Source organism: Hydractinia symbiolongicarpus, chromosome 7 (assembly GCF_029227915.1).
Source record: "Hydractinia symbiolongicarpus strain clone_291-10 chromosome 7, HSymV2.1, whole genome shotgun sequence".
In the NCBI taxonomy this organism is placed as follows: domain Eukaryota; kingdom Metazoa; phylum Cnidaria; class Hydrozoa; order Anthoathecata; family Hydractiniidae; genus Hydractinia; species Hydractinia symbiolongicarpus.
The window spans coordinates 21032541-21045128 of record NC_079881.1 but is presented as its reverse complement, the minus strand read 5'-3'; the positions used below and the strand labels follow the sequence as shown (position 1 = coordinate 21045128).

Genomic DNA, 12588 nt, shown 5'->3' with positions numbered 1-12588 from the left:
CTAATAGTTTAAGAGTGACAATGCTACCAAGCTATATATACTGAAATGGTTATGTGTGATTCTTCTATAGGTGTCTGGGCACTGGAGGTAGCTAGCTAGACAAAAATTTAATCTCGCACCCGGTTTAAAAGTAGTTGTAAACGCTATACTAATACTGTGTGCTAGCCTGAAAGGAAGGAAGAAATTTTCGGGGAAAGTTTTTGTCAGTTTTAGACTCAGTTTTTTAATTTAAGTTCCGCAAGTTGGCTACCACAAAAATAAATTCTGCAAATTTCATCAATCACAAATAGAATACGATAAAACCGTTATGGTGCTTTAAAAGCCAATGTTTTACAGATTTTTTAGTCTAGGAAGAACATTTTAAAAGTCCTTTTTTTTCTGCCCTTTCTAAAAATGCAAAAATTTTGAATTTAAAAGTATATATAGCTATATAATACAAAATTGATGTTGGAATTAAATTTGGGAAATGCGACTTGGTGGATAATATTTCAAATATCTCGCGGACTTTGCGGATGCAAAACTTGCATCGTTTATAAAATTCGTCAAAATGTTATTTTTTAAAAAATAATGAATTTTGTTTTTAACTTTGACATAGATTTATATTCACGTGACGCAATAATACATTTTTATAGATCGAAAAATAAGAACAAGAAATACGAACAGCTTCAGGTTTTATTCGCAGTTTCTAAAACTTAAAAGAACCCTATTCGAATTTTTTTAAAGAAATAATTCAGGATGTAAATTCTTTGTTAAGCTCTGAACTATGTTTTCCTTACCTACAATCAGGGTGCAAACCTCGTTCCCAGGGCAATTTTTCGCTTTTTTGATATCCGCTTGCCGTCCGAGTGTTAGAAAGAGAAAAATAGGCCTGGGGACGAGGTTGTCAGGGTAAAATAAAATTCATATTCGCGTGATTTACATTTCGTATAGTTACAAAGTTTCACAACTTTTTCTATTGCGGATAAATCTACGAAGCGTGACAAAATTCAGTTAACATCAGCCCTAGTTTATCCCAAAAATGTTTTTAATCTTAGGCTTGTTTGCGCACGATCAGGACTAGGCAATTGTCCCTTCCTTCCCTTTAAAACCCAGCCGGCACAAAGAGCTATAAAAGACGTCTTTTAGACATCTTCTGCTTTTCTAAAAGACGTCTTTTTTGGCGCTGATTTGTCCGTCTATTATGCATCTTTTTAAGCATCTAAAAGAGGTCTTTTTAAAGATGCATTTCAAAAGGTCTCTTTTAGACGTCTTTTCAAAGACGTCTTTTAGACGTTTTTAAGAAATCTTTTACGATGTCTTTTAGACCTTTTATAGATGTAGAAGCGACTATAATGCATCTTTAATGCAACTTTTTAAATGCATCTTTAGAAAGACATCTTTTATCTATCTATAAGACGTCTTCCTTGGTTTTTGTTTTTTTTGTTTTTTTTTATTCAACTTTTTAGAAAAAATAGGCATTATATGAAATAAACAAAAGAGATATATTAAATGTATTTTGTCCTTTGTTTTTTGGAAATTTATACGTTTAAGGTACCAATGTCCCTGATCTTCTGACTGGGAGCGTTCGCAGGTTGGTCCCAATTATGCGTCGCATTTCTTGCTCATTCTTTGAAACGCTCGTGGACAGAATCTAGAGAGAAAAAAAGCTTATTTCCAGAGAAAGAACTTTCATAGAAACGTAGTCAGAAAACACACCATACATAGAAGGGTAACAACGTAATACATCAGCTAATACACTTACCTACTATAATTTTATAAATTAATTTGCCTTCCAGCGGAACTTTGTCTTTGTTGCTTTTTAAATTGGCTTGCGCCATCAATGTAGTAGTGAAGATCCTGACGAAAATTAAAATCTCTCTGATGCTTTCATTAAAATACCGCTAATTTTCATCGAAGAATATCCGCCAGGAGGTGCAGGAAAGCAAAATTACGATGTAATGAAAAAATCGTATTATTAAGGGTCGTTAAAATACATTAGTTTTTAAAAATAATTAAAAGTGACGATTACCACTTTCATCAATTTCGTGAAAAATTGATTTCCGAAAAAAATAAACATGCTATCTAAGTTTGCGAACACCCCCGTTTTTTTAAATCGAATTTTTTATATAAAAAACGAACGTCTTTTGAAAGACGCATTTTAGACCACTTTTAGAAATAGGACAAGACGTCTATTAAAAGACGCGTTTTAGATGCATTATAGCAAGAAGAGAAAGACGTCTTTTAAAAGATATATTTTAGATAACTTTTAGATGTCTTTTAAAAGACGTCTTTTGAAGATCTTCTAAAAGACATCTAAAATGCGTATACTACAAGATTCGAATTTATTTACTTTCAAAAGACGTATAAAAGGTGTCTTTTGAGAGACGTTCTTAAGAAGATGCATTAAAGACATCTTAATAGCGTTTTCTAACAGAAGATTTAAAAAAGACATTTTAAGACGTCTTTAAGACGTCTTGTGCCGGCTGGGAACTTATGGTTCAGACTTGTTTTTACAATAAAACTTTCACTTGTCTACAGTTTTTTTATTTGTGACGTTTTAACAATCGGCTAAAAAATTGAACTATTTTGGGAGATTATTTAATCTCATTCATTATAATCACTCATTGAGCATAATATCATAATATTGTTACAAAGTGATTTGCTGTCCAAAGATATATAATATACATATTTGCTGGAAATTTAAAATCAGTTAAAATTAATTCATTCTTGATTGGAGTTGAAACTTTAGTCCAAGGACCAAAAATTGATCTTAATGAACAAATACCAAAGTAATCATTGAAGGTCCCTATTTATTTTTAATCATTAGCTTGAGAGTAGAATGCGATGGTGTCGCTTAATTTTAATTGAGATACAGCAAACTACTATTTTCTTTTAAAGACAATATCACTTTAATAACAATAACAAGTTGTTTACCAAATCAGTAAACAAACACTGTAACAAATGACAAAAAAGTTAGGAAAATCCCCATCTTAAAAAATATATATATATATACATATAAATTATAATTACAATTATTATACACAGTATCAATCAAAAATATTACTATTCTGCTGTTTTAATCTAAGTCTAATCCTTTCTTGAATATGGCGATCAGAAATAGGCTTCCACACAAAACTGCCATGAAGTTTCCCTCTCTCCCTTCTGTTCTGTCGACAATCAAATTGATGCTCATAAGATATTTTCTCCTTTGCAATTAAAGGCTTGTCACTACCAGTTGGAACAATACCTTGTGCTGTTTTCAACATGTTTTTATTGCATCCAAATCGAGTAAGGCCAGGAGGAGCATTGGTAAAGATTGCATAATCTGATCTATTAACAGTGTCTTTTTTATAAGCAGGGTTGGGCTTTTGATCAACTGGTACAGAATCCGGCCACCACATAGCTTGGTTTGGTGAAGTCTCTTTTGAATTAGCAAAGCATATTGGTTCATTTATAAAACGTGGGTTTTCATATAAAAAGCAAACATTATTTGAGTTATTTCTTTTCGTTTTACCAGCCACTGGAGCAGAACATTTCTTTTTTGAGTAATATGTACTTCTGTATGATGAGGGTTGAGTTGATAAACCTGGGGTGAAATCTGCCAAAACTTTCTCTGCATCAAAGCTAGAAAAACAAAATAATGATATCTTATTTGGCTGTATAATAGAAGAAAAGAAGAAAAAAATTATCCACCTGACCGTCAAAGCCAAGGCAGAATCCTTTTTTTGCCCTGAGCTTGAGAATCTCAAAATTTAATCTCTGCATGCAAGATAGACACAAAATTAACCTACGTTTTTGTGCCTGGAATTTTCTTTTTTCGTGTCATAAGACATGGTAAACTTGTACTCATTGGAACCCACAAAAAAATAAACCAAAGAACGTGGCAAGAAACATGTAGGTAGTAAAAAGAACACTTAAGCTTGCCTTGATTCGTATGTTGTTTTGACGAATGGATGCTTGGTAGTTAAGGTAATAGTACTTCCAAGGAATAGCTTTTAGTTTGTTTATAAACTTTTAAAAAATGGCGACCGAGTAACGAAAAACAAGACAAGATGAAACTAATTTTAATGTGTTTACTAATGTAGTTTACTAAGCTTTCTTCAAAGACATCAAACTTTTGTACAACGTCTATAAACCTCTTGCTAAGCCAAATATAGCGTCATAGATCGGCTTAGCTATTATTTATTTTTAACCCACTCTCACTCAGTTTAGCTACATAATTTTTAGTCAATAATGTTTTCTCAAATTGCTGAAGACACATTCAATCTTAACCAGTGTAGATTCACTTTTAAGAATATGGTAACTAGCTATCTATAGTTATAGCACCTTTGCACACACCTTAGTATATCTGTTCTAAAAGAAATCGTAGGATAATTATTTTTCAGCAACTGATGTATTCCTACAATATTTAGATGGCGATTTACGAGAAATCCGTAAAAGAGGAACATAAACAGAATAAATGACTTCTATGACACAATCATGTATATAATTTAATGGCACGGTTTTTTATAGTATATAGTTTTGGTTTTGGTAACAATTTTTTTTACTGTTGTTGATTACTACGCAAGTAGCTACAGCTATAATTACAAAAAATAATGAACTTTTTCGTGCGTGCGCAAATACATGCTTGTGGTGGACAAGAAACCGCAATGTAATTCCTTTGCCCTAGATGAAGTGTAGAGCTAATTCTGAATTTTTGTTGTTGTTTGAAGACCACTTTACCAGTCCATATGCCTAGAAATTGGGAGGGCCGTGAATAAATAATACAAGTGATGCAGATGCAAGCAGTATAGCATCACTTAAAGATAGATAGATAGATGTGCATATTTTACATGGCTAGCCTCACAAATATCGAGGGATATACCCTGTCTATTATTTCCAGGAAGGGCTTAGATGGAGAGTCCTAGAGTATTTAATGTGCATTTTGAGCTACGCAGACCCAATTAGGGCCCGTGCTCTACTAGACAACTCCCGGCAACATCTAACGACCCACACAGTGTGCCTTCTCCCCAATTTCCCTCACATGGCTTGGGTTAACCTGGGGCTATGGTAACATTCACTCCCCCATGTTGAATCGCCGCCAAGAGGAATCGAACCCCGGTCTCCAGCACAGAGTACGAGAGCTATAACCACTAATCTACGGCGCCACTGTAACAGTATAGCATTAATTTTAAGATTGAAAACAATCAATTTCTATGAACCTTGCTTTTAAGGTATTCATAACTTTTTAACTGCCAAAGTAATTTTTGTGCACATTTGATTTAGTATTTATTAAATAATAATTTTAGTGTTGATAAGAAGAATCAAGTATAAAAAAAGTTATGCCAGAAGAAAAGAAAAAATTAAATTTTCGTGGCAAGTGTGTAATATGTGGTAAGAACACTCATTTGATGTAGTCAACCAACTGTTTTAGCATACAAATTTATTTAGGGTTAATTAAAAACATGGGGTGACCCAATTGGGGTAGTGGTTGGGGTAGCTAATTTTGATATTAAAAGCATATATTTTGTAAATATGCATCATGTATTCAACGCATAGCTCCACTATATATAATTTTTACATAATAATTTACGGACCAGTTGCCTTTGCAAAACTGAGTCGCTATTTGAAGTTATTCCTCTTTATGAAAAGATGGGCAATGTTGTACAGTGCAGTTTGTATAATGAAACTAATCTTTTATAGCTCTCAAGCTTTGACTATGCATTGCATGTGGTGTAGTCAACCCCTACACAATTTCTTTCCTCTTTTCTTCATATAAATTAGTTCACCACTATAACATAGGGCAAGACGAATTTTTTGCTTTTAAGTGTAATGATCTCTTTTAGGTGATTCAACTGTTGGTAAAAGTGCTTTAACACAAGTTTACTGTAGTGATGGCGCACAGTATCCGAAAACATATTTAATGGCAAGTGTTTTCTTTTTCACTACATAAATAAGCACTGGAGAAACATTTGAAACTGAAATTTAATTTAAATCTATCACACAAATTAAACAAAGCTATTTGGGAGTTACAGTCGCAGAAAGGTGTATCATATAATCCATAAAAAGTTTTCTTCTTATGACAAAATAAAACAGCCCTTGAAGGCTTTAAGATTTCGAATTCTTGTAATAATTAATAAAGAGTTAGTTATTGTAAATCCTAATTGTATACAGATGCAATCAAATACTGCTACTGAGTTTACATATTTGTATAAAGTTATGTAGTACGGGAACACAATGGCTTAGCCGAAAAATAAGTTAGTAAAAAATTTAAATGGAGCTTAAATCTTTTACTCTACTATTTTTTTTTAACCATATGTGAATATTATTCACCCTATTTAGACAACTGGTGTTGATCTAGTCGTAAAAAGTGTCAATATACCCGAAACACCGCACACTGTTGAAATGTTTCTGTACGATACAGCTGGTAAAGATGTTTTTCAAGATATTGTTGATGCACATGTAAGTAAAACTTTTTTCTTTGGTGTGCACATATATTTACAGGGTTGTTAGCTAGGATCATGCAAACATGTGTGAGCGGTGTGATTACTTAAAAGGCAAAGCTTGTGAGAATTTGGCGATACGGTCAACAATAATATAAGTAATAATGTTTCTCGAAGATTGACCTTCACATTGTTTGAAAATACCAAAATGCTCTAGCAAGTGGATAAGGACTCTCCGTTAAATCTCTGAAAAAAAATTTACTGGCTTGCTCTATAAAACCAATGATGCTATATTATTATACTTTTTTCTCGATGTTGGGGACATGTAATTTCAAAGCATAACATGACATATAATTGCATTTTAGTTACAAAACGTGGAAATGGCGATCTTTGTTTACGATGTCACTAATCAGGCGTCGTATGATAACATTAGAAGTTGGCATAAGAAAGTGGAAGCAGCTAATTCTGGAAAGTTATTTGGTAAGGGTTTAGCAACATTTTAAGAGATTGTTCAGAAATGACTTGGTGATGGAATATATGCTAAAATTGACGATAGGGGACACTACCGTTGACGTCAACCTTCACATTATCAGACCCTTGACTTTTCTACCCAAGACGGGTGTGTGATGAAACACTGTATGATGTTGACGGTGATGATGAAGAGGATAAGAGTCGTTGTTGTTGTTGTTGTTGTTGTTGTTGCGGAGAAATCAAGTTTAACGATTGACATTTTAGCTTCTCTGTCATTCTACAGTGTAAATGTTTTTTAGTGTTTGTGTCCATGGGCTATTAATTAGACATATTAATCTTTATAATAGGTGTTCTCGTAGCTAACAAATGTGATTTAACAGATCGTCAGGTTGTGTCAAATGAAATGGGAGAAGATCTTGCTTCGCAGTTGCAAATGAAAATTTTTCACACATCTGCAGTGAGTAGAGATTTTTAATAACTGCTGCGTTAAATTTACGAATACTTTACAATTGTATCATATTCTTAGTTTCAAATAAAGGTTCGCATTGTTGAGAGAGTGCTGTAAGTTTCAAAAATTTACAGCGCTCTCAAGCGTTTTTACGTTAATGAGAAAGCTATTCAGGAAAGTTTCTTACTTTTAGTCGCTTTTTTAGTCTCACCATTTAGTTCTTAGTTTTTTACAATTTGAAAACAAAGCTTTTTTTTGTTTAAAATCAACACCACACAACATATATAATTAAAAAAATGTTGTCATTTTCACATCGAATTACATCAACTGTATTAGCGTCATTTAATTTCAATCCGATTTTTTGGCTTGAAGGACATTAATTTTGTTTTTTTACCGATTATCAGATTTCTTCTTTTTGAATTGGTGATACAATTTAACGGTCCAAAGGTCTTGGATTTCTAAAAAAAGTTTCATAAATGTTTTCTAAAATGAAACAGCTGCTAGATATTTCAAAAGCAGGACCAAACATAAAATAAAAGACCCTTTTTTATCTGACAAAAACCAAAAATTGAAATTAGTTTTGCTAAATTATATTTTTTATCTGTTTGTTTTTTTAGAAAGAGATGCATGATGTGGAATCACCCTTCCAACAAGTGGTCGCTGATTTCTTTACTGCATGTGCTGACACGTCTTCTTTGTAACTAATGTCATGTCAATACACTTCTTTCTGCTTTTTTTTATTCTCAAGGGATTCATCTCTTTAAAAATATTGTATAGACATTTGTAATTGCAATACACTCTTGTGCGATAATTTTTGTATTTCGAGGCCTACTTTTAAGAGTTCTATTCCATTTAATTTCGTTTAGATCTTTTGGAATGCCATTTTTTTCAGGCCTTAGATTTTTTTCTTCACTAACAGCATTGTACTGTGAAACCTGTTAGACGCCATTGAGATCTTTAAAAAAGTACTTATTACATAGAGTTTTTGTTATAAGAATTAGATTCAATTCGTTTCTAAAAAAAGTATTCGTTGTAAGGAGGTCCCGCTGTATTAATTTTTATCATGGTGGAATTTTATTAAGTGCTTGGATGTGAATACTTGAAAAGTGACGTCACAGGGCTGGGGTAAAAAAAACGATACTTAAAGTCTAATTATGCCTCTAAATTTTTGCCTAATAAAACCTCTAAAACTTCCACAAAAACCAATTTGAACCTCCCCAACTTTTTGAAGTATAGAGTACTGTTTTCTCGTGTTCCTCTTTCTAATACTTTGCGCACCATATTTCAGGAATAAATCTATATTTATCTTGTATATTGTATATAGAAAATATATGTATGTTACATTTTTGGAGGGTTTTTTCCTGTGTTAAAAGTGCTTCTATCAAAATGACGTACTTTTAACTGCTTTGACGTCATTCGTTGTGACGTCCGTGTCGTGACGCCCCCGAATTGATGATCTTGCATTGATGCTCTTGCATTGACGCCCTTGCATTGACGCTTTTGCTACTTACCTATTATCTTGTATTTTTAATCTTTTGTTATAGGCAACATTTTGATAATCAACGCAAAGCCTCAATTGATAAGAAACAGGCCAGCTTTAAGTGAGTAACTTAATTAAAGGCAATAAGGGCGAAACAAAGAAGCGAAACAATGATTTACGAGACATTTAGACGAGAAATTTACGAGACTTACTATCCTGTTCAACATCATACGAAAAAGGTGGACACAGAAAATCGTGCTTTAAATGATGTTGACAATAAAATATTGACTTTTTCACCTGATAACCATTCTCGGCCGAGATTATATTAAAAATTAAAACTACTTTGTTACTGATAAAGTTAGCACATTGAACCAATAAAACCTGCTGAATATTGCTTTGTCAAATAACTTCCTTATTAAGACAGAATTGTTCCAAAAATTAGAAACGTTACGCAGTCGACAAAACTTGTCACACACAATGCTTAAACATGATTCTGACACTGAAAAGGTAATTTTTGATTACCTGAATACCAATTTAAGCCGAAGTTAGTCGAAAAATGAAATTTCTTCGTTCTTGACAAATCTGCCACAATGGAAAAAGAGTCCTCACAGCAGTGTCCGTTATAGAGAGATATTCGCTACACAGAGGTTTGTCCCAACTTGCATTAAAAACCTGTTCTGAGGTGTTCGGGTATAGTAAAACCTAACGTAAAGTTTGTCAAAAGAATAAGTTTGGGAAAAGAAGAAAAAGCTTAAAGACTATATATATATACTGTAAATATACTATTTTTCGTTTAAAAACGTAAAATAGAATCAAACTTCACAAAAACTTTTTGGATTCTGTTTTATCTTAACGCAGACAATATAATATTTTGGTATTTTATTGTTTGAAGGAAAATGTATGCAGATGTCTTACACGAATTGTTTCATATGAACCATTGTTGGACATGTCCACCATAGAAAGGTCAGTTTAGAAGGGGGAAGCAAATTGGGACCTTGAAACCATGTCCGCTATATTTGTTTTAAGAGATTGACCGTTATTTCATCCGTTCCTAAGAGGAGTGTCAGTTGTAGAGAGGTGCCCGTTATAAAGTATGTCCGCTATGCGGAGGTTTGACTGCATGCTGATGAAATGTTTTTTGTGACAATCAAGTACTGCTTTAGGCTAAAATTGGTCCAAAAAATTAGACTGTTTTTATCTTTGACAAACTTCAACCCAGTAAGCAAAAAAAAACAAGATGCTTACCGCTTATGGAGATTTAACTGTACGTGTCTTGATTAAAAAAGGCTCTTACAATCGAGGACATCAAATTTGATAAGAAGCTTTAGGGGCTAACTCCAGCTAAAACTGTATTTGTGTTGACAACGTGAGATCCACTTTAATTTAATATTCACTTTTAAAACTGAAAAACATTTTAATACATGTGTTGACTATAAAATAGATTCGCTGTAAACAAACATTTGTGATAAAGTTACCCCCCGAAATTATAAAAATAACAGGAAGTTGAAATTATTATTATTATTATTATTATTATTATTATTATTATTATTATTATTATTATTATTATTATTATTATTATTATTATTATTATTATTTGAAATAATTTACCCAGGATAGGCTCTTCAGTTCTGCTTTCCAAGAGGGTTCTGCAAGGGGGGTCCTAACACATTTAAAGCTCTCATTTGACCTACGAAAGTCGTGCAAGCACAACAATCTCCAACTAGACAACCGCCTAATATATCAATCCTGTTCTCATGCTGAGCGCTAAGCAGAAAGGACAGATTCACACTTTTATAGTCTCTGGCATGACTCGACCAGGGTTTGAACCCAAGACCTCCCGCACTGGAAGAGAACGCTCTACCACAAGGCTACCAGCCATGCTATTTTGATATTTATCCTGCTAATTTTTAAAATAAAGTGAAATATAATCATCGTTCATAAAATTTCGTTTATTGCACATTTTTTCCGACACATTGTTGATGCTTCTGGTTTCATTAATGTCGTAATTTTCTAAAAATAATTAAAAGGCTTTAATGGTAAAGGTCAATGAAACCTTAAAATTCGCGATCACTGATTTGCAAAAATTTATTTGTTTTGACCTGTCAAAAGTGAATCAACTTAAGGGTTTTTGTTAGATCGTTGAACTTGATCCATGTTTTCCACAATGTCTTCAGTCTGTGTGGTTGCTTGAAAAAGATATAAAAAGATACCTGGGGCTAATATTTTTAATGACGTCTTGTGTAGCCTTGAATTTTCTCCGTACAAAACAAAGCCAATAGTTCTTCTAGAAAGCTACAATCAAACTGACCATACAGCCCGATGTTTGTTTTGAAAAAAAATCAGTAATTCTCCAACTGCTACTAGCATGTTCAGTGTGAAGAGACATGCAAGTGTCTGTCACTTCGTGATTGCAAAGTTACATCATTGATTCTTCTACATCATAGTTTGACAGGGAAGGCAATACACAGAGAAAAAGAGTAAAAGATCTGATTCAGTACCACCACGTATCTTGCTCTTCTTTTTTAATGGAGGAGAAACATTTTGAATTTCACGACTCATTGTAATTCTAAACTTTAAAAACAAAATAAGTTATGAAAATATTTGACAGTTTTTTATTAAAATGTTTTCTTTGTCTTCTAGAAGAAGATGTACTGTTGCATTTTTCATTAAACTGGTGTACTCGTCCTTTATACCTGCTCATCTTCTTCTTCTTCTTTGATTTGTAATCATTTTTTTCATTCTTGCTACTTTGAAATCACGATATTTCAAGACTTCCCAGTAAGCAGTGTTTTATTAAAGTCTGTAACTGTAAGTCTATAAGCGACTTTGAAGTCATAATTGCAATGCAAACGTGTTATTACACTTTGACCAACCTTTGCCCTTGTAAATTAATCTTCACACATTTTTTGTGGGTTTACAAAACAGATTGATTAAAACTGCTTATTCTCTGTAGAAACGTGACATCCTGGAAATTAACTACTGTCCGATCCTGCTATACCTGATGCTAGGAAGAAGTTACATAAAGAGTTTTCATTTCTGTCTTTCTTGTTTCCGTGACTTCACATCCACATAGATTACTCCACTGTCTTCAAGCTCGTCCGAAGCTAATGGCTGGTCCAAAGCAGCAACTACCCGTGTAAGGCTGAGTGTTGGGATCCTGTAACGCATGTGGAAAGAATCTGTTACAAAGTATTTTGTAAGTATAATGATGACGATATAACCATAAGTTGAACAGTAAAATTTAAACGTAATTTTTTCTATGACAGATCTCTTTATTATTTTTGTTCATACTATTTAACTAAAAATAAAAATTATAAGGAAAACACATATCGTCTTTTCCATATAAAATCGAACAACATTTCACAATAAGTGCGTTTGGAACAATGGTAGCAAATTTGCATTTTTTAACATTTTAAAATAAATCTGGGAGTAATCGGAAGTAAGCGGAATCCGCCCCCCCCCCCTCAATAACTTTTCATAGGCTTGTCCAAATTGAATCAAACTTGGCACACTTATAGTACGTCACAAAAGGAACAAATTGGCAGCAATAAATTTTTGCTTGCGTCAGCACATTTTCTGTGACGTCAGCAAAAGCTTAAAATTTGTTCAAAATGCCACTATCTGAATAAAATTCAATTACTTTAGTTCTAGAGCGAATTTTTACATTCTGTTTGAATTTTCTGAAAGCTAAATAAATGTTATTTAACATATTTTCCGGTTTTTACACAGATCGTATGAAAAATTGCCAAATATTCCCGGAAAATCCGGTTTTTTCCCGATTTTTGGAT

General features: G+C 33.0%; 2 protein-coding genes across 2 annotated transcripts; one reads left to right on the top strand and one right to left on the bottom strand.

Moving 5' to 3' along the window:
* Positions 1-2952: 2952 nt before the first annotated feature.
* Positions 2953-3946, bottom strand: LOC130649062 (uncharacterized protein C2orf73 homolog). Its single transcript, XM_057455255.1, has 2 exons — positions 3771-3946; positions 2953-3603 (listed from the first exon to the last, which is right to left on the bottom strand). The coding sequence occupies exons 1-2, from the start codon at positions 3827-3829 to the stop codon at positions 3027-3029; spliced, it is 636 nt and encodes a 211-aa protein (XP_057311238.1). The 5' UTR covers positions 3830-3946; the 3' UTR covers positions 2953-3026.
* A 1274-nt stretch (positions 3947-5220) lies between these two features.
* Positions 5221-8230, top strand: LOC130649063 (intraflagellar transport protein 27 homolog). Its single transcript, XM_057455256.1, has 6 exons — positions 5221-5352; positions 5805-5884; positions 6301-6420; positions 6767-6881; positions 7220-7329; positions 7938-8230. Exons 1-6 carry the CDS (start codon positions 5301-5303, stop codon positions 8019-8021), a joined length of 561 nt encoding a protein of 186 aa, XP_057311239.1. The 5' UTR covers positions 5221-5300; the 3' UTR covers positions 8022-8230.
* Positions 8231-12588: the final 4358 nt, after the last annotated feature.